Source organism: Zonotrichia leucophrys, chromosome Z (assembly GCF_028769735.1).
Source record: "Zonotrichia leucophrys gambelii isolate GWCS_2022_RI chromosome Z, RI_Zleu_2.0, whole genome shotgun sequence".
Lineage (NCBI taxonomy): Eukaryota > Metazoa > Chordata > Aves > Passeriformes > Passerellidae > Zonotrichia > Zonotrichia leucophrys.
The window spans coordinates 42,456,730-42,478,725 of NC_088200.1; the positions used below are offsets into that span (position 1 = coordinate 42,456,730).

General features: G+C 39.6%; 1 protein-coding gene across 1 annotated transcript; it reads left to right on the forward strand.

Annotated features, from left to right (window-relative positions):
• The first annotated feature begins 482 nt into the window (after positions 1–482).
• Positions 483–20,758, forward strand: LURAP1L (leucine rich adaptor protein 1 like). The gene is made up of 2 exons (XM_064736026.1): positions 483–1,114; positions 19,985–20,758. Exons 1-2 carry the CDS (start codon positions 917–919, stop codon positions 20,357–20,359), a joined length of 573 nt encoding a protein of 190 aa, XP_064592096.1. The 5' UTR covers positions 483–916; the 3' UTR covers positions 20,360–20,758.
• The last annotated feature ends 1,238 nt before the right edge of the window (positions 20,759–21,996 follow it).

Below are 21,996 nucleotides of genomic sequence, written 5' to 3' on the forward strand. Positions count from 1 at the left end.
AAAATCTGTTTGACAAGTGGGAATACCATTCACACTGCACTTATGCTCCTGTCCCTTGTGAGAAGGGGTGACTCTCATTTTCCTTTCTTTTTTTACTTTCTTTCCCTTTTTCCTATTCATTTTCCCTCCCTTCCCCTTCCTTCCTTCCTTCCTTCCTTCCTTCCTTCCTTCCTTCCTTCCTTCCTTCCTTCCTTCCTTCCTTCCTTCCTTCCTTCCTTCCTTCCTTCCTTCCTTCCTTCCTTCCTTCCTTCCTTCCTTCCTTCCTTCCTTCCTTCCTCCCTCCCTCCCTCCCTCCCTCCCTCCCTCCCTCTCTCCCTTTCCTTCTAGTTTTCTCACTTTTTTTTGTTGTTTTCTTCTCTTTCTTATTTTTTCCCTTGTTCCCTTTCCTTCTGCCTCTCCTGTCCGTCCCCCTCTCCGTGCCCGGGCTGTCCCGAGGGACGCGGTGTTCCCGCGGCCCTGGCGGGCCGGGCCGGGCCGGGCGGTCCCCGCCGTGCGGGGGCGCCCCGGGGCCGCGGGCGTGCCGGGCCTCAGCGCAAGGGCACCGCGGTGGGAGGGCCGCGCCGCGCCTCTTCCACCTGCCCGCGGCTTTAAAGTTGCAGCCGGGCGGGACGCGGGATGACTCGGGTCGCGCTGTGCCGGCCGCAGCTACTGGGGCGCGTCGCGGTCTCGTACACGAAGCGGGGCCGTTTTTCTCCATCGCGCGCGCCCGGCCGCTGTTGCCTTTCCCCGGCGGCCGGGGAGCGGGCGGGAAGGGCCGGTGCGCCCGGGAGATGCCCATGCCCGCCGCGGGTCCCCCGCGCGGCACATCTGCCGTCCCCGGCGCTGCCGCGGTTCTCCGCGCCTCCGCGTCCCGTCAGCGGCCGGGCGGGCGCGGGTAGTTCCGCCGCTGCCGCCTCGGGCCCCTGCAGGGCGAGCCATGGAAACCGGCGCCCCGCCTGACCTCCGCGACGTCGAGCAGAAGCTGGGGCGCAAAGTGCCCGAGAGCCTGGCGCGGCCTCTGCGCGGGGAGGAGCTCCCGGCCCGCCCCGCCGCCGCGGCCCCCGGGCCCCGCCGCCGCCGCGCTGCCGCCCTGGCCCGTCTGGAGACGAAACTTCAGCTCCTGAGGCAGGAGATGGTGAGTAGCCGGGCGCCGGCCGCAGCCCTTCCGCACCGCTCGGCAGCACCGGCGGCGGCCCGGGCCGGGGACCGCGCTGCCTGCGCCCTGCCGGCCGGGCCCCCGCGGGAAGGAGGTGCTGCCTGTCCCCGCAGCAGCAGCCGCTCATCCATCCCCCTGCGGCCGGGCGGCAGCGAGGGCTCTGCTGCCGGCTGGGAGAGCAAGGGGCCGCTCGTCGGTGCGGCGTAGAGCGAGGCACTTGTCGGCTCTTTCCCTTGCAGCGGGGCAGTTCGTCAGGGACTCGTAATTGGCTTCTGTTCATGTCAGCTCGTTCGAAGTACTTAAAGCTGGAGTACCAATGAAAGAAATTAAGCACTACCCCTTTGTTGTATCTGCATTTTCTGCATTGCACCTGTTTCCTGCTCATGGCCAGCACCTAAAGACACACAGGATATTTTCAGGCTGGAAATTTGGCCTGGAATTCGGGGACCTGATTGTTGGACTTCACAGACTTAATTAGTTCCAAACAGGCTGATGAAGAGTCATTCTTGAAAAAACAATTATTTCTACTTTGGTTGAATGGTATACTTTCTTCTGCCAGTGATCTGTGATAGGACTATCCTCTAACTTGTTTACTTAGTGCAGGTGCTTGTCCTACTTTATGTTCCCATCTCAGTGAGTTTGTTTTGCCATAAAAATGTTGCCATAAAACTGGCTTATTTTTTTCGAAGATAAACCAAAAGAAAACTCTTTGCAAGCGAGTGACGAAGTGATTAGTGAACACTCAGCAGATACGATCTTGGCAATGCAGGTCACCTCAGATATGTGAGCACAGATAGCTTCCATTTTTGTTAGTGACTGCTATGTAAAGTCTCAAAAGACACTTTTTAGTAGCAGTTCTTTCTGTAGCTCCTGTCATTACGCCTATTTGAACATGGGATGAATTTTGATCAGGTTGGGATGGGGATTTTCTGGCAACATGTTGAGATAACTTTATGCAACAATCTTGGAACTCAGCCATTTACAGCCAATAAATCAATATTATTCTGTGTAAACAAGTTCAGTGCCACACCACAAGTCCCTCGAGGTGCTACATATAGGTACATAATTGTGTAGGTTTGTAAGAGTTTTTTAAAAATAAGTGTGCTGGGCAAAAAGGGGAAGAGAATGGATATTCTGAGAGTTAATAGCCAAGATGGTAATGTTAATCTTGAGGTGTAACTTAGAAATTACACCTGCTGTTGTATGGCTTCATATTATTTAAGACATCTCCACAAATCAAACTATCAGCATGTTCTGTGGAGATCTTTTAACCACCTTTCACTACCTAGACCGGGCCAAACGAGAAAGCTGGGGAGAGGGACTTTTGGCAAAAGCATGGAGTGACAGGATGAGGGGGAACAGCTTTGAACTGGAAGAGGTTAGATGCAGAGATATTGGGAAGGAGTTGTTTACTCAGAGGGTAGTGGGGCACTGGGACAGGGGCACTGCCCCAGAGACATTGTGGATCCCTTTCTGCTTGTCATTTGAAAGGTGTCCCTGCCCATGGCAGGGAGGCTGGAACTAGATGATCTTTAAAGTCACTTCCAACCATAGCTATTCTGTGATTTTAGGTAATGATCACTGGGAATTTCAGTTTTAATATGGAGTAAAACATTGTCTGCGTATCTCATGCTTATATTTTGGTTTTAAGCTTGCATGATGGTTTCACAGTGACCTGTAGGTAGCTTATCATGTATGGGATGTCAGACTGCAAAGGCAGCAAATAAGGTAGCCAAGAGTTTTTGACAGAACATGACTGTTCATGTCAAGAAAACTAGGCCTGTTAAGGAAGGGGGACCTGAGTGAATTGCCCCTATCACCTTTTCCTTTCAAGCTGGTCTCTTCACTTATTTTGCACTTGCAGATTTCATGTCACGCTCTTCTTTTGCCTCTTCTGACTATCTGCGCCCAGTTTCTCTGTTTTCTCTCCCTGTAGTAAGCAGGAGCATGTTTTAGTCCCTCTCCTGTTTTTTGTCACGTCAGTGACTGACTAACTTTTCTTATCTGAGCTAATTTCTCATGCTGAGTAAGGGGAGATACGTTACAATGCTCTTAGCGCTTCTGGTCTGTATGTGCCCATTAAACCACCAGTACAATGACTAACTGTGAAGTATTGGTACCCTGTCTATACCTTTCCCATGCTCTCAGCTATCTTCTGTAATCCAGAGTGTGAAAGTGAACTACGTTCCTGGGTTTTTTTGCTCTAGTCTCTGGCATCTTCAGGATTTTCCTCAACCCTAAGGGTTTCTTCAGCTTCTTAATCTGTCCCTTTCCCCACTGTAGTTTTCTTAGTGGACACATTTTATACATTTAAGAACAATATCAGGTAAAAATTGTGGTTCCATTCTATATTTCTTCCATCATTTTTACTGCATATCATTTCTAAAATGGAGATAAAACATCTGTTTTCTTATTTCACGCCTCTTTCTAGTGCATTATTCTTTGGCTTTGCTGCAAGGCATAGGAGGTCTTGTGTAAGACAACAGTCTTGGATATGTAGAAAAGTAGTCTATAGCTGCTGCAGTAGTTACCATGCAAAAAATGGAAACAACTAGAAAATCAAATGTCATGTGTTCGCTTTTTGCTAGTTGTACAATGATGGCAGCTTCTATAGCTTACTCACTGAATTTTGGATAGACCTACCTCTGCTTTTGTTACTTGCTGATTCCAGACTTGAAAAGAACTTTCTGTAAACGTATAAAACCTAAGGTTATTCAGGTCCTTCTTTTCTAGTGGTGTATAAAAAAAGACAGTGTTTGACTTGGAAATGCTGGGTTTGACTGTAAGCTGCAGTACCTGACAAATAGATGGGGTGTATGTGGCAGCTGTCTGGGTGAAGGACTTGAGGCTTTCCCTTGCTCCTTCAGATTCTTTTGCAGTTCAAGATGGTTCTTTTTACCTCACGCCTGATTTTGCTAATGGCCACTGAAATCACACACAAAGCACACAGCGTATTGTTCTTGAAATACCAATCTGCTGGGCCAGGTTTACTTAGCTTTTCTTATCCTCCATTTTCCCATGAAGGCCATGATGAAGACTACATTGGATCCTGAAAACCTTTGAGTTATAAGGGCATAAATTAGAGAACAAGCAAGATGTAATTGCCAGCGTGTGTCAAAACACTGTGCTCTGGTCAAACTTGGGTGGAATGAACACCTCCCCCTATCTGACCCTTGATTCAGTGTGAAATTTGTCACTGTTAAAATCTTTCTTCTTATGGTCTTACAGGTGGAATGTTCTGTTGGGGAACTGAACATAAACCTTTTATAGCTGCAGCCTTTTTTCTAGTGTACCATGCTCTGAGGGCACCTTTCAACACATGCACCTTCACTGCAGTAAATAATCTGTGAGTCTCATTCTGCAGCCTGAACTGATACTGCTTGTAAAACCTCATTTCTCCTTCACAAGTTCTGGGGTAACTCAAAGGGAGATTTTCTTTAACACTGAAAGAAAGATATAGGGTGGATTTTTCCCTTTAAATTCAAAAGTTTCTGAACTCAGCTCTTTAATGCCTGTTTACAAGCTAGAAATATAAACACAGTATAGCCTGCATTACATACAAAAATTTAAAAAAATGTCTTACATGAAAATATTTCAGGCAGAAAAGATAATATATGTCTTGGAAGTGAGGGGTGGATGGCAATGCTGGGGTTTTTAATGAGATTCCTTCCAGTGAATACTGTTAAGAATCAAATTGTGTTAGTGAGTCTAATCATCCAGGTGGGTATACTGAGTGCAGCAGTTTTTAGACTGAAGGATAAATAATCCTATTTTCAAGGAGCTGAGCATGCTAAAGCCTTTTAAGATGGAGGAATATTCTTCATGCTAAGTCATTACTTGAGTTTTCTTCGTCTTTGTTCTCCTAGTTCAATTTTAGTATAACTATTTTTAAAGGCAATTAACATTGATCCCTAACAAAATGAAACTGGAATTAAAGCAAATGGGATAATTACAATGGCAATCCTTCTTGGTTTTCAATAGTTTGGTTTCTTTTTACTTTTTTAATGGTTTTGGGTTGGTTTGTTTTTTAACTATCCCTAGCACATTAATGAAGGTTCAGGTTGAAAGACAGGGCTGCTGTAACCCTATTCTATCATCCCTAAGGAGTCTGACAAACTTGATATTTTCTCAGATTTATTAGATCCACAGTTTTGGAGGATCTGCATTTATTAGTTTCTTTGAAGGACTGATTTTAAAAAATCTACAACTGTGACTTGAAATATCTCTTTAACACATGCTGTAGGTGCAGGATGCCACATTCACTATTTTGTATGATAACATCAGTTGTCTTAACTGAAGCCAAGGTCTGGCTTCAGTGTGTCCCATCAGCAATGCAAAGCTGTATATCACATGCTGGTTTTCAATTAGATTAATTGTAATTTTTGCTTAAAAACTTGACTGAAGATAAAATCTTAAAAATAAAATTACTGTGCAGGTGAGTTTGATTAACCTTTGTTTCTTAATGAGCTGTTATTCAGTGAATCCCTGAAGTGAGACTCTTAGACAAAAAGAAGGCATACAGAAATAGAAATAAACTTGTTTCCCCAGGTCCTCCTTAAGTTCACTGAAAGAGGGTTTAATCCTCTGTCTTGCTAGCAAGTTCTCTCCATGCTACTCCAGTTTGCATGATGTAGTAGAGGAGTTTGCCATTTTTGCATATAACACAGATTGGACAGTGATTATGACCGTGACTCGTTAAAATGGTCTTGTCAATTAATCCTTGGGGAAAATAATCAACTCTAATAAGGAAAAAATGCAACTTAATTATAGTGCCAGTACTTTGCCAAGTTTTCTCTTTTTTCAGATCATCTCTTGTAGGATGAGTTGTCCAAGGTTATTTAAATTAATGCATATTTAAACATATGTTTTGACTGGCAAACCTCACTCAGTGCCTGGCAGAAAGAAGGATTTGAATTGTAGAACATCTCAGTGTTGTACTCAGAGTTTGTGTCTGTTCTTACTCAGCTTTTGCTGCTGCATCGCCAAGAGTGCATGAAACCTTGCTGGTACCTTAGAGAGCAGCATCAGTGTGAGGACCATCAGTATGCATGCATCTGTGTGATGTGAATCATCACAGCAGCATCAGGGATACTAAGGTCAAGACTTCCAGTTAGACTGCCCGTGAACTGTGAGACTTTTGCCAGCTTTTTTTTCAGAAAACGTATTATAATTTCATTATTCCTTCCTGATTACTTTTTCAAGAGTAGAAGAACCACTGAAGTTGGTTTTGGAAGTCTGATTCCTGACAATTTGTAACGAAATGATGTGAATACTAAACCACTTCTGCACAGAGTTGTACAGTTTATGATAACTTTTAGCAAATGGATTATAATCTTTCAGATTAAATCATCACAACAGTATGGCTTTCATAGAATAGCCTGGGGTGGAAGGGCTACTTCAGAATACCATCCGGTTTCACCTTTAGAAGGGAAGGGAGTCTGGGTGACATTGTCAATCATTCAGCCCGTTGTGAAAACCTCAGCTGTGTAACTGGGGAGGTTGATTGCCTTCAATCATTCTCGTGATAGATTGCCTTCACTGAAAAAAGTTGAGCTCATGTTAAGATGAAACTTCTCCTGGTCCTCTTTGTATCAGTCCAAATTACTGGAATGCTGTGAGGAGATACTCCTATCCCCAGGACTCCTCTAGGGAGAAAAGACCTACCTCCTTAAGTCTTTCCTCCTATGGCAGATTTTCCAGCCCTTTGATCATTGTAATTTTGTGTGGATGCTTTCTTTTATGTGGTTACTTATGGCAACAACAAATTAAAATTATCTTTTGTATATGAGCAGGAAAAACTTGAAATGCACAATACCAAATATGTATATTAAGCAGAGGTGACCGCCAACAAGTGCATTTCTACTCTTCAATACTTCCTTTTTCCTAACAGTAAATAGTAAAAGAAAAATAATGGATTTTCAATTCATGTTTTAAAGGTTACTAAATTATTTGTCTGTTCTCTACCCTCAAATCCAAAACCTAGTAAACTTTCCTCAGTGGATATGTTTATTTTCCATGTGTCTCATTTCTGTCCATGTCCTGGAAGGGAGGCTGGTTACTGGGATCTGAAGCAAATGACGGTGAATGCATTTACAAACATGGAAGTTATGCTTACTATACATAAGCAGTTCCGAAAGATGGTTCTCTGTTTACTGTTTGTAAGAATGAAGAGCTCTGATCATAAAACTACAAGACAGTCTCATAATAAAAGAGAAACTTCTTTGTTGTGAAGGCAGGCTCATAGCCTGTACTATCCAGCCTTACTCCCCTAAATGTGGAAACTTTTTCCCATGGTGGAAGTGCTCGTGGTAAGTAACTGGAAGCAGCTCTAATTTGGAGGGTGACCAAAATGAGTGACCAAAACATGTCCAGAGGGTTCATAAACCATCGTGTATTAAATCTTTGAAAGATATAAACAACATAGTTCAACCTTTCAAGCTTTTTCAAGTCTACAAGGATATTGGGATGGTCATTTATTTCACTGGTCACTTGTTACGTGTTTCAGAGTCCCTCTGGTGCCTGCCTGAAGGTAAAATGTGTCTGAGAATCCCCCTCTTTTGAGGTAGCTCTCAAGCAGGTTTCTCTTCTTCCATAGAAGAAGATAGGGAAGGACATTGGAGAGTATATGTATGTCAGGAATATAAGTATATAAAGTCAGCTACTCTATTTTGTCAGGATATGGAAACTCACCTACAGCTTCCATAAACATGGGAAAGAGCATAATGGCACACCAATGCAACTCTGGCCTCAGCAATCCAATCCTTGCCTATCCCCATCAACCTAGCCATTCTTAACACTTACAATTTGTCAGGAGAATGGTATGGCACATTTCTTAATTAACTGTAAACACAAACTAGCTAAGCTGTCAGAGAAGTTATCTGAATGTTTTATTTGCCATGCTGTGCAATGAACTCCTCTCAATGCTATGTGGCCCTGGTGGGTGCAGTGCCAGATGAAGTGAAAGCATTTAGTGACTTTAAAGAATGGTAAATTGCTATTCAATTTCTGGGGGTTTCAGGTTCTATAAACACTTCACTGGCATAATTTGTGATTTTGTTTGCTGTTAGATATCAGCTGCATTCATGACTCAAATGCTTCCAGAAGAAGAGCCATTTTGCTGCATTCTGGTTTAGCTGTGAACCTGGTCTCTTTATAGGTACAAAACGAAACACAGCTAAGAACAATAATGCAACTAGTGTTTTCAAGCTCACACATTTTTACCCCAAGGTAGAAAAAAATAGAACAGCTTAGTTGCTTTGAATTTTTCTTTTTCTTTCTTTTCTTCCTACAGAATTTCCATTGGTTTAAGGAAGTGTTGTATTTGAGGTAGTTGCACTGCTCTTGTTAGCTCACACTTGCTTTTGACCTACAGCAAACCTTGGACATTACTTTTGTAACATTCAGTTTAAAAAACTTTTTAATTTAAAAACTTCAGAGGGATCAGAGCTTGGTCCTTCGAATAATTATGAATTACTAGGAAAAAACAGTCCTGACACCAAGGAGGAAACTATGAAGCATTTCTGTGGAAGGAAGAATAGGATCTGTGTTGTCTTGCCACCTCTTTAGAAAACTAGTGAAAATCATGTCGACAGGCCTCCATTCAGCCCTGGTAAGGCCATATCTGGTGTGCTGTGTGGGGATCCATTTTGGGCTTAGCAGTTTAAGAGAAGGAACTACTGGAGAGCTGGTCCAGCAGAGGGCTATAAAGATTTGTAGGGGTTTGGAGCATCATCTCTCTTATGAGGAAAGCCTGAAGAAACTGGGCCAGTTTACCTTGGAGAAGAGATAGCTGAACAGGGATCTTACCAATGTCAGACCCTTAAGAGTCGCTGTCAATAAGATGGGACCAGACTCTATTCAGTGGTGCCCAGTGACAGGACAAGAGACAATGAGTGCAAACTGAAATACAAAAGGTTCCATCCAAATATAAGGAAAAGCTTTTTTACTTTGAGGATGACTGTGCATTGGAACAGGCTGTCCAGAGAGGTTGTAGAGTCTACCTCTCTTGAAATTTTTAAAACCTGCCTGGACTGAATCCTGTTGAACTTAGCAGTGATGTGGCATTAGATCAGAGGTTCTTTCCAACTGCATCTCTCTCATGATTCTCTGATTCTGAATATCTAGTGTTCTTCCTGGAGTGAGATCAATATGTACACCTTTTTAAGTGTGTCTGGAGAAGACCTGTTCCAGCCACATTGAAAGGCTGGCACAGCCTTTGGAGTTTGGCAGCTAATACAGACCATTTCCTTTGTTAGACAAAGGCTAAATAATGGAAGTGACAATGTAGGGGTTTAGGTTGGATTTTGGTGTTGAAGAACCCTTTCCGTGGGTAGGAACGTTTTCTGACTAATGAGATTTAGATGGGCCCGAACAGAAACACAACAACTTGGAGAAGTCATTCAAGGAGTCATTGTCAACTTCAGGCTATTTTTCTAGTCTTCTTGAAACTATACAGCTATGAGGGGGATGGATATGAAGGCAGAATAATTTTTACAGGACTTTTCCTGTTTTGTGACTTCAACTACATTTTGCTTTCACAGGGCTATTTTAACCACAGTGACTGTTAATGACTTGTCCACATGTCTTGGCAGAATTGTACAGTGCACTGAAATATTTTTTCAAGTGGTGTTATGTGGCAGGGTTCTAGTGTTACAGGGTTTGTAGGAGAAAACTGTAAATCCTGCTGCAGCAGAGAGAGGAGAAAGCCTCTCTGCAAGAGAAGAGTGCCACTACTAGCAAACCAAACTAATAGTGATGTTCTTCAAAGGCCTGTGGAATTTACATCCTCCTTTGTTACCTCCTTTGCTACCAGTTGCTGTGACTGAGGCAGGGAAATGAAGGCGTGTTGCTGTTTTCCCCATAGCCAGATGAGGTAGCCATCTGTGATGATAACTTCATAAAGCTGCTTAGGCATTCACCAGTGCAGAGCATCAGTCCACCCATTTCAGACAAGAAAGAAAATGCATCCAAAAAACACTATGATCTTTAATATTTTGTAATTTCTTTCCTTCATTGTTATTAGATTGTACTCTGTGAAGTTTAATAACAAAATTACTTCAGAAGAGCTGTTACCAGCTCTTTTCAAATACAACCAAACTTGTCTAGCCCAAATTATGCTGTGTTTTCCTTGAGTAGTTCTCTCTTTTCCCAGGTTACCTTTGGTTATTCAGAAAGGCTATATATGTCTTTCCCTAGCCATGTTTTGCAAGTCTTGCGCCTTATTTTTCCTCCCCAACTACCTTAGTAGCTAGTACTTCCTTATAGAAGAAGAAATGAGAAATGAAAGCAATCACCTTGAATCCTTCTAAAGCTACTCATACATCTGATAATTGCATTGACAGCTATGATTAATATTCTTTGCTGAACTAGAATCACATCATAATGCCCCAGTGCTCTTCTATGTAGAAATCTTTGCTAAGAACAGGTTTAAGTGCAAAGTGTAAAAGAGTGTATAAAAGTATATGGCATGAGCTAGAGTTGTTTTGGAGAAGCTGAGGACTGCACTATGTGGTGTGGATATAAGTTATTGTTCAGAGAATTGATCAAATAATGTGGAAAGAAAATGTTACCTACAGTGCCTGGTCTTGCCTTGTAGTTAATAGTTTATGACTAGTTACTCTTACCTACCTTCTGACATCCTTGCCTGGAAGCATAAGATGTGTGTTTTTTTAATTGTTAGCATTCATTGATAATCACACCTTGTGACCTCTGGAAAGAAAGAATTGCTGTGGTGTGTTCTGTGGGAAAAAAAAAGGGGTCTGTGGGTTTTTGAGCCAAAAGGGCTCAAAAGTTGCAGCTGGTGTAGTTCTTAACAGCCTGCTCGTCTTGTTGTGCTGGCCAATTTCAGTATTTTAGCTTGCTAGAAATGGTTGTAGCCTGTTTGCTCCTTGATTTTTATTCCTTTGATCCCAGATACAGGTTAGCTTCTAGCTATTCAGTACCTTCTTAGTAGATGAGAAAAAACTAAATTACTTAATTTTTTTGTAGATACCTGGAGGTTTAAAAAGATGGTTTTGTTTGAAAGACTCAAAATAGGCCATTTGATGATGTCTAAAACCTCAAACTTGCTAGTACTTTCAGAGAGATGTAAAGACTGTGTAGGGACCATATTTTAGGAGAATACAGCACTGAGATTTGGATGAGGAAAAAGTAAGCTGAAAGACATGGAATTTCAAACAGGTCACAAAGTGAACATAAAATGAAACAAAACCCCTTATTTTTAAGATACTGACTCATTTATATACAAAAATTTATCATGGGAACTTATCGCTCATAATGTTTTAATAGGGAAAAAATCCCACTTACTAGCAAATCAGTTTCTAGGACTACTAAGGTTTTTTTAGGAGCTCATTTTATAATTTTTAATACCAAGGCTGTCTTGAAGTTCTTTTTGATTCTAATTCAGATAAACCTTCAGTAAATAGGACTGCAGGTTGTCTTTACTAGAGATTTTGTTGTTAGATTAAAAATATGCTTTCAATAGGATATACCCCGTCTCCAGAACACAAAATTGTTTCAAACAGAATTCCATTTTGAATTCTGGGGAGATTCAGGCAATGACTTTTTTTTTTAAATTGTATGTGTCCAGTGGTATTGTGAAAGCAGACTTGAATTTCAAGAGATTTCAGATTTCTGTCCAGTATTTCTATTGTTGTGTCTCAGTTGCAATTCAATGAAATGTTGTGTGTTTTAATGTCTTTTTTTATAGGTTTGGTTTTTGGGGATTTTTTAGGTTTTAAAATGCTTTCAAACTTTGCTGTTATCTCTATAGAGGCAGTATTTTCAAACTTTGTGTATACCTGTAAGCAAACCCTATTATCTTCATTTATTTTAGTTGTATGCTTTTGAGTAATTTCCACGGTGCCAGTATTAAAAGTAATTAATTTTGAAGGGATAAACAGGTATGGAGTGGTTATTATAATTTTTCATTTTTTTGCATAGTGTTTCTAAGAGTATGTTTTGGTCAGGACAGACATATATAAGGCAGAGAGTGAAATCCAATGAACAAAAAAAGAAATTACATATGTTCTTGAGCCCCAGTGCTGTCTCATGTTGGTCAGAAGATGCATACAGTCCTGCATTGTGGCTGGTGTCCAGAACACTTCATAATGATGCTGTGATTGTCCATCTGCTGTAACACTTTCTGACACCCGCAGCCAAATGCTACAGCTTCATATTGACCTGAATGTTTGCAATGGAGTTATCTTGTCTGTCAACAAATGTGGGTCCATATTATGGATTGTTCTGGACATGTTCACCTTTGCCACAGTAGATACATTTCTAAGGTCAGATGAAGCTTTTTTGACAGAAGTTTGAGATATTTGGAAACATTCAGTAAAACCTTCCAGCAGCTTTAGAAGTTTTTCCTCTTCACAAATCCCTACATTTTCTCACTGCTTTCTTTCATGTTAGTTCAACTAAACTTTAAAAGAGCTGGGATTTTCCTTTTATATTTTTATCCTTCTGTGATGGGATGTTTCTTTCTTTGAATTTTGTGTTAATTCCATGTATTTAAAATGCTTATTTAACATTTGTTTTATTTGGACAGGAGGTGAGGAAATAAGAACCTAACTAATTAACTTTTTTTTCCTTCTACTTGTTCTCAGTTTTATGTCATGTTTCCTTTTGACAGTTGCTTTCATATCTACTTATGAGACACTTAAATAGCTTCATCTTTTTCACAGCAAAATTGAGAGATGGCAAAAAATGAAAGAAAAAAATAAAAATATACTTTCCCCCTGGGAATGTTTTTTTATTACACTTAAGCATAGAAGATACCTCAAACACTATAATGTTAGGAGAAAAAGTATATCCTACTGATCAAATGATTCATCCTAATCATTGGTATGTTATTATCAAAGGTATTAATGCACTTGGCAGGCTGCCCACACATACTCCCCAGACAAGGACCATGCATATTTCAAGGCAGTGAAAAAAGGCCTTGAGATTCACTTTTTCTATTTTTTCAGAGGTAATATGACTAAACAATTGCACAGCTTGGTGGTATGTATTTTCCTGTTAAGTATAAGGGAAACAATTAGTATGCATAAAATTAAAATATTAAAATAGAGAAATGTAAATCGCCAGTACTGAAATTTCCTATATCAGATGATGAGCATATTAGCATAACATTTTTTTCATATATTTGCAAGATACGTCCTTGGAACCTGCTCATTGAGTTATTTATGCTCATTGCCTACTGAACTAACTTGCTTCTCATGAAGTTGCTCTGCTTCCTAATTATTCTGGTCTATTTTCCTACATTATTCCGGTGGTGGCTCAGACCTGACCTGCCTGCTTCCTTGCTTTAGCTAATGGATTGGTAGCCTCTCCTTGCAGTAAAATCCTTTTGTGGCTGATGTGGAATCACGTGGTCTTTCTCCTTCCTAATTAAAAGTCACTGTGCTCAGAGCTTTGTTTTGTGGCTGCCAAATTTTACAGACAGACCTGTGGAAATACTTATTGCGAGCACTTGGTGAAGGATTGCAGTGGAAATGCAGGAACTTAAAGCAGGACAATGGCTGGGCTAGAGCCTCTGTTTAAAGTAGCTAAGGGTGCAGACAGAAACTGAGAATTCAATGACTACTCACTTTATGAGCAGCTGGGAGTTCAACCATTGTAATGAACGCTACCTAAAAAATCTGATATGAGGGTTTTAACAAATTTGGAATCTTCAAGAGATACAAGATTATAAACAATCTCTTGCAAAAGAAGTCAAAAATTAAGTGATCAAAACTTCTGTGGTCTGCCACAATGTTTTTATTGTGACTCATTTGTGGAAGTACAGCTGAGAAAGGTCAGTGTAACTTACTTACTTTGCAGAAAAAAGGCAGATCAATGAACCATAACTGCAAATCAACAATGGATCACAAAAATTTAGCTTTGGTATCTATATGTAGCTTTTTTATGTGCTCCCTCATTGTCTGAAGTTTACCACAAGCCTAAAAATCAAAAGAAAATAAACAGGAAAATGATACAGCAATATATTATAGCACAAGTCCATGCTAAAAGAAGCAAGATGCAGAAAAAGTTGTTGATCTATAATTCTTGCTGTTGACTGAAATTTAATTTAGCTAGCTCAGTGTGAGGTAAATCACAGTCAGAGACAGAAGGCATAATGATGAACATTGCAGCACCCCCCTTGACTCCAGCAGTCTCATTCTCTTCCAGGCTTTGCTCCACATCTCCATTGTTTTGAGAGAACTTATACAGAGTTTCAGTCAGGTTGGTTCTGTTAGCTTGAATTTTTGTGGTGTCTGAATTTACTACAGTTAGCTGGCTTTGCTGTGGAGTGCATGTTACACATTCCCACAATCAGTTACTGTTCCTCCAAAGAAGATGCCTTCCACTTAATGACAGTAAACTTGTCTTCTTACCCTCTGTCATGTAAAACTCCCTTCATTTTTAACAGGAGATGCTGAAGATTCAAATTCAGGAGAAGTTCAAATTCAGTCTAGGTATTCTGATTTTTTTTTATCTTGATCCTGAAATACCATTGCCTAAAGCAGCATAATTATATGAAGAAATCAGTGCAAAAACCTTGAATCAGTGGGACAATTTAGAAGCAGGCAAGAAGTTTAGAGACATGCACATGCATTTGTTTTAATTTAAGTAGGATGTAGCTCCTGCACAGCCTGTTAATCATCCTGTTTGTTAAAGGAGCAGACATGATTTGTTATTTGTGATTTTATTTTATTTAGACATGTTACATGGAAAAAAAAGAGCATCTCTTTTACTCACTGGTGTTGAGAAGCTGTTGTAGTATCACTTTCAGCTTGCTTACCCTCAAATGGCATGCTTCATGCTTTGAGATGGTGTCTTATAAAGAATTCCTCTGTGTGTGTGTCTCCAGACTTATCCCTGTTGTAAAGTTGCTAACTTGGTGACTGCAGTTAAATAAAACTTGAATTCACGTATTTTGAATAAGTTGCTTATGGTATTTTAGCTTATTATAGTCTCACAGAATTAGTCTATGAGGTTTTATTGACCATTTTTTTAATCCTTATATATCTTCTTACCATATTTGTATCTTGATAAGACTTGAGTAATTGCCAGCCACTGTTTTATTTTCCTCATCTTTTGCCTCTTAAATTAATTTCCTTAGTTACTTTAAAACTTGTTATTCAGTGTTTGTAATAGTAAAAGTAACACCAGGAGAAAATGGGGTAAGGTTAGCTTTTTTTCAGAAGAGACATCTCAGACTGCAAAACAAATTATTATTTGGACATTGATTGTTTGCTTTTTTTAATTGCATGTGGAATTAATTGATGGAATTTGCTATTTTATGAGAAGCTGAGGTAACCTCCCTTTTAAAACTTAAAGGGGAGGTAGGCATAACTGGCAAGCTCTTCATCCTGAATAAGGGAAATAGAAGAAATTGAACAGGAAAGCAGAAAGCTATCTTTGACACATCTTAGGAAATGGAAACAATAGTAGCATTAATACTCCTAACCATAGTGGTTATGCACACCTATTTAGTATGGAAAAGTTCTACAGGTTTGAAATTCTGTTTATAAAATTGTGATAGAGATGAGTGTGGTAGTGTTTAGCAACAGGCGGAATTGGATGCAGGTAGTTTCATCTAACCCTCCCCATGTTTGTTACTTTTGCAGGACTTCCCAGGCCTGGGAAGGTCTGAGAGACTTCCCCAGGAGTACTGTACTTTGCTACTGTTTCCATCCATTTCTGCTTATCATGGAATTTGTGTCCAAACTTAAGATGTTTTAGAACACAGATTCCAGAGCAGCTAACCCTAGATTCATTTTGAGATGCAGAGCAGAGCAGAGCTTCTGATCGGAGTGACTTAAATAGTTCCCTGAATCCTGTTGTGAGGACTTACTTCACTGTGCTCTGGCTCAAAGACTTAGCCTGAAAAAAATACTTTCTTTAGGGTCTCTCACTTCTTTTTCTTTTACTAGTAGACTCTTTACAGCACAGAGCATAAAAGTGTTGAGAAGAAATGAAACTGAAATAATTAAAATAAACTTAGGGATGTCTTTTCCTGAAGCCACATTTTATGGTTGCCGTTAATATCCTTGCTGAGTTCCTGTAATTAGAAGAAGCAGCATGTGAAGCCAGCAATTTAAAAGAAAGCAATCTGCAGGAAGAATCTAATGTTTCAAACAGCTTTCACAGCTTAGCAGGGTATATTACCAGTCTATGTTTGCCATTTCTGGAGGGGAAGGTGACCCACTGTGTTTGGAACTGACTGGAATCTATGTCTGCAGAACACGCAGCAGCAGAATGCAAGGCTGTTTTGCCCAGATTGTGACTACATATGTGACTTTGATCCAAAAGCCAAGTGATCAATGCACTACTTTGGGTGACTGCCAGGAGGCAATAGTTGTCTTTGTTATTGATGTCGTGGTCATTCAGGGTTTTATTCTAAAAGCAATAGCCTAGTCAATCTTTCTCAAAACCACTGAATTATATTAAAAAATAGCATGGATATTTGCGTGTCTCTCTGCATATATATGTACAAAAAAGCCCTTATGTTTATATGTATATCAATTCTCTTGAACAAATTATGAGAGTGTTGTACATATTATTACAGAAGACCAAAAGAAAGGAAGAAATATTTTGCTAGAACAACAGGTATGAGAGGGAGGCACAGACAGGTGTTTAGTCCAGTTATTCCTTCCAGATTAAAGTTATGGTTTTTTTCTGAATGCTAATCTGTGCACTTACACTACCAGAATGTGTTACTTGAAAGGTGCTGTCACTTTAATTTCATTCTTTTCTCTAGCTGTGACTAGCTCTTAATGTCAAACATTTAGTATTCCTTCCTGTGGTCAGCACTATTGTGGAAATGCAAGGAGCAAGACTAAGCAAAACTATATAAAAGTTAACCTGTAATAGGAAATTAGTTTTCTCTCTTTTGTAGTTTTCTTTATACACTGTAAGTTTTTGCTGAGAATTGGTCCATAATAACACGCACCTTCCCTATAGTGGTCCTGTGTGTGCTCTAGCTTTAACTTAGGGGACAGCTATAAAAACTGTTCTGAAAAGGCTGTGTTAGCTATGATACGCTGTTTAGATTGTTCCTGAAATGCACCTGTTACTGTGCATAACAAATGGTGAGATTTTATTGTGTTTAGTCCTGTTAGCTGAACCAGTCTTGAACTGACTTGTTTACTCTAAGAACACTCCAACTTGGTACTCCAACAGCTTCCAAGGTAAATGGGTTGCAGCTACATGAGTGAGTAAAAGCTCATGTGGTTATTTCTGTGCTAGAGCACATAAGGGGCAAAAAATGTCATTTTGACATTTTTGTGTTATTGAACAGATTATGAAGTAAACCATATTAAAGAAAGATGACACTTGTTAAACTACATTTTAGTATTTGCTTTAGGTAAAGCACACTCTTGATATGGGAGATTTGGAATGACATGGTAGCTAGGAGAAGGAGGATTCTCATACCCAGAAATGCAAAGAATTGTTTCCAGTAAGGCTATTCCACAAAAATGCTGAAGCTGTTGCTGTATTTAGAGAAAAAAAAAATATTTCCTGTGAACTGAATCTGAAATATATGAGATGTCTTCTTTATCTAAAAGGGACTGTTTCATTTGAGTCATGTTGGTGCTAGTTCTGTTAAACATTTCCTTAATCAGCCTTTTGGGAAACTTGTCTTTGAGCATGTTTATATTCAGCAAGTTGCTGAAGTCTGTAGTTGCATTTGGGAAGTTGGGTAATTTACTGCTTTCATGACAGCCTAGTTGCCGAGCAAATGGTTTATAGTGATTTATTAGTTAGAGCAGAGGAATTGGCTTGGGCTGGAGAACTACAAAATGGTCAATCTGTTTTCATAACCTCACTTCTCAAACAATGATAGATGGGCAATATTGTTAATACTATGAATGGTAGGTGGAGCTATTTTGCACAGTACCAGGTTAGCTCTGTTAAATCTTGTGATACTGGATTGAGAATAATTCAGAAGTCATTCTGGGGACTGGGGAAGGAAGTGGGAGTACATATGATGGTTATACAGGCAGTCTGTTACTGGCAAAGCTTGAAATGTATTTGCATTGGGTTGTCCCTGGCCAGTAACTAAGCATGCACCAGATCACTCCTAGCTGCTCACTCACTCTCTTTTCTTCTTTGAGTGGGATCAGGGGAGAGAACTAGGAGAACAAAAGTGAGAAAAACTTAGACTGTAACAGACAGTTTAAAAATTAAGGAAATAAATTAAATTAACAAGTGATGCAAAGTCAGTGACTCACCATCTCCTGCCAGTAGACCGAGCCGGCCCCCATGCAGCAGCTGTAAAGGAAGGATTAAATGCACAGGTTTTATTGCTGAGCACAACATTCTATGGCAAGAAATAATCATTTGATGAATTCTGGTCAACTGTTCCATCTCTGTCCACTTCATGCATCTTTCTCAGCCCTAGCCTAACTGCTGAGGGTGCAGAGTGAAAAACAGAAAAGGCCTTGATTGCACTCCCTGCTCAGCAAGAGCTGAAACACTGGAATGCTACTGACATGCTTTGGTCACAGATACAGGGAGCAAAACCATAACAGCTGCTAGGAAGAGTCCTAGCTGGATCCACTACAATCTTTCAGTGTCTAAGAGAATAAAAATACATTAAAGTAATTTTTAAACAACTCTATCAGGTTGGGGAAATTTGGGGTACTGAGAAGATGGCATTTGAGTATGGAAAGGATCATGTTCAGATTATACTCATGGCACAAAAAGATACAGTCTTTGCTCCCTGAGAATACTCATTCTGTTCCAGTCCATTGTGTATGAGCAATACAGGTACTATTTTTCTGTGCAATTGTGGACTTGAAGAATTGTATAAAATATCTGTTGTCTGATGTAATAGGTCTTACTTGTTTTTACTTTATTTTTCAGTTGAGTGAAGACTTTCAAATTTTCAATATGGCAGGGTCACAGATTATTATTATTTTCCAGTACCTATGATATTTCAGATGAAGAGAAGGAAACAATGAATATAAGGCTTAAGTCTCACCTTTATTTGTCAGCTGAAGTGACTTAAAAATAGTTTTATACAGTTTGCCTGTTAAGGAACACATTAGGATGGTTAACTCAAATATATCTGTGAAATGCAGCCCTGTAATATTCCACTGTGCATTACTATTAACCCTTCTATGTGTTTGCATCAACCACTACAACTAAGTGAGAAAGTAGGAGTTGGTTCTTAAAGTCCACTTTTTATTTAGTTAGCTATGGCAAATGCTTGCTCCATGCCTGCAATGCGTAGTTAAATCTGAACTTCATCACCTTCATCTATTATCGGTTTAAATAACTGAAAGCTACAGTTTCAATAAATTAAATATTTCAACTCTCAGACATTTATATAGCAGATTTTAGTGTCCACTAATGAGAGTGTGAGTAAAAGTTGAATATCCACAAGCTTTTTTCCAAATTATGCACATCTGAAAATATTAGGTTTCCTGGGTAGCCATAGTAAGGATAACTAGGGCTGAATGCCTAGACATCTGTAGCCATAAGTAGCTTAGAGTAATGGTAAATAGAAATGGCTTTGTGTCTTGCTTCTCTAATTATTGGAAGGCTAACCCCAGGAGTTGTCATAGCAGCTGTGTTTCTCATCTAAACAGCATTGTACCAGGGTGCATACAAGTTTTGCCATTGACTATCAGTCCTGTTAATGGAGTGCTTAGGGAGGCTGACCAGTATTAGTATAGGTATACTTTTGGGGCTTTTTGTTTGTTTGCTTGTGAGGCTTTTTACTAGTTACTGAAATATATTTGTCCTAGATAGGAAAGTTGGATTTTTTTTTTTTTGTGTTTTATTGTAGCCCATTCAAGCCTGCTCCTTGGCTTGATTATGAAAAGAGTAATTTTTTTAATTATTTTTGCCTTGTAGGTTAATCTCCGAGCCACTGATGTGAAGCTTATGCGCCAGCTCCTACTCATCAATGAAAGTATTGAATCAATCAAGTGGATGATTGAAGAGAAAGCCATAGCCAGCAGAGGCAGCAGTTTGAGTGGAAGCCTATGCAGCTTGCTAGAAAGTCAGGAGACATCACTCCATGGCAGCTGTAGCAGCTTGCAGGACTGTAGTGATGGACTGGATGGAATATCAGTGGGGAGTTACTTGGACACCTTAGTAGATGATGTTCCTGGTCACCAAACCCCTTCAGATCTGGACAAATTCAGTGATTCTTCTGTCACGGAGGACTCACAGTCTCTGCATAAGCATCCAAAAATTGATTCTGATGAGTACTACTGTTTTGGTTAATAAGAACAAGTTCCAGTGGGACACAAATGCACTTGTACTTACCCTTTTTCTTTGCTGCTATTTTATTTCATGTGCAAAAGCCCCAAAGTCCTCTTGGAAGGAGAATATAGTATGATACTTCAATTCTATTGCTTAACTTTTCTATTGCTTCTAATGCATTTTTTCCTTGATGGGTTGGGTTTGTCTCATCCTCCTCCTTCTCACATTTTCTTAATTTATTGTCACAATTATTTTTGCTTTAATTTTTTACAGTGCTATATTTACAAGTCTGTAAAACTGATCAAGGAAAAGCTTTATGTTTAAAATTAAACATCAGAGAATGAGTAAACAATGATTAACAATTTTGTATTTGTTGTTAATAAAACATCATCTGAAAAATATATGTTGTCATAAAGTTTCTTGACTACCGTGTCTGGTCTTTCCAAAGACACTGTTTTTATTAAGCCTTAAATCTGAATCTTGAAAATACCTTACAAAATAGTTTTCCTTTTCTAAGCAGTGAAATCTGGTTCTTATAAGCTGTAAAGTCTTCCTTTGAAATATAAAGTATTCTAAACTTTTCAGTATGGGGTTTCTTTCATTTTGCTATGTTCTCTTGTCTCTTGTCTAATTGTTTGTTTTTTGTTTTTTTTTTAATTCAGCAGTGTTACTCTGCTGCCTTTTCCTTTCCTGTTTTACAAGTAAGAGTTTGCCTTAACTTTTTTGTGCCTACTAGTGCAGTAGAGAGCTGCAGTTAATCAGTTGTATTGGAAGTACCTCAGAAGTAAAACAGTAAAGATTAGGAGGTAGATTTTGCTTTTAAGTGCTTCAGAATCATAACAAATCCCCCCAAGAATTTATCCTTCTATGATAAGAAGAAAATTAGAGTAAAAGAACTAAAATTGAACAAGACACTCTAACAGATGATGAATTTATATTTCCAGCATAAGAAACGGCAAAAGAGGTATTGATACTTACACATCATTTTAAAGTGTTCTGTTTCACCAAGTTTGACAGTATTCCTATTGCCAGTGAAGGCATCAATTCCCTCACTAAAGTTGTGTTTACTAAGTGTAAGGCAGGCTCCCATTTAAAAATGATTGTAGATTCTGAAGGAATACAAGTACATGCAGCCTTTGATGTATGTGGATTTGGTTAATTCTGAGGTAGTCCAGTAAGGTTCTGTTCATCCAAGCCATGATTCCAGGGGTCCATCTTGTCCAGTCTTGAGCAACATCAAGTGTAAAGAAAAGGTAAAAAAAATCAAGAAATTGATAGTGGTAATTTGTGCTCTGTGACCAATTCCATCATTTCTCAGTACAGGAGATGTCTGTGTCTCTCAGAATTAAAAAACAAGATGTATACTTTGCTTTGGTCATCATGATAAAGAACTTGGCAAAAAGTTCTTCCCAGGATGATGTTAAGTAGAATATTGACTGGGAATTCAAAATAAATTGTATTATTTTCAGTTATTCTGATCTAGGGAACAGAACTAAACAAAGCTCCCTGATATAAAACTGACTCTCTTGAAAGTTTTTCTACCTTTTTTGCTTGGCATGGAAGTTGAACATCAGGAAGTGTACACTCTCTGAATGAAATGTGAATGTGCAATATACAGTCTTTTCTTCTCCAACTGAGATTTTGGGCAGTAGGCCAAC

Coding starts and splice junctions, on each gene's coding strand:
- LURAP1L (XM_064736026.1), top strand. CDS start 917: ATGGAAACCGGCGCCCCGCCTGACCTCCGCGACGTCGAGCAGAAGCTG. Junction 1,115..19,984: donor AGCTCCTGAGGCAGGAGATG/GTGAGTAGCCGG, acceptor TTTGCCTTGTAG/GTTAATCTCCGAGCCACTGA.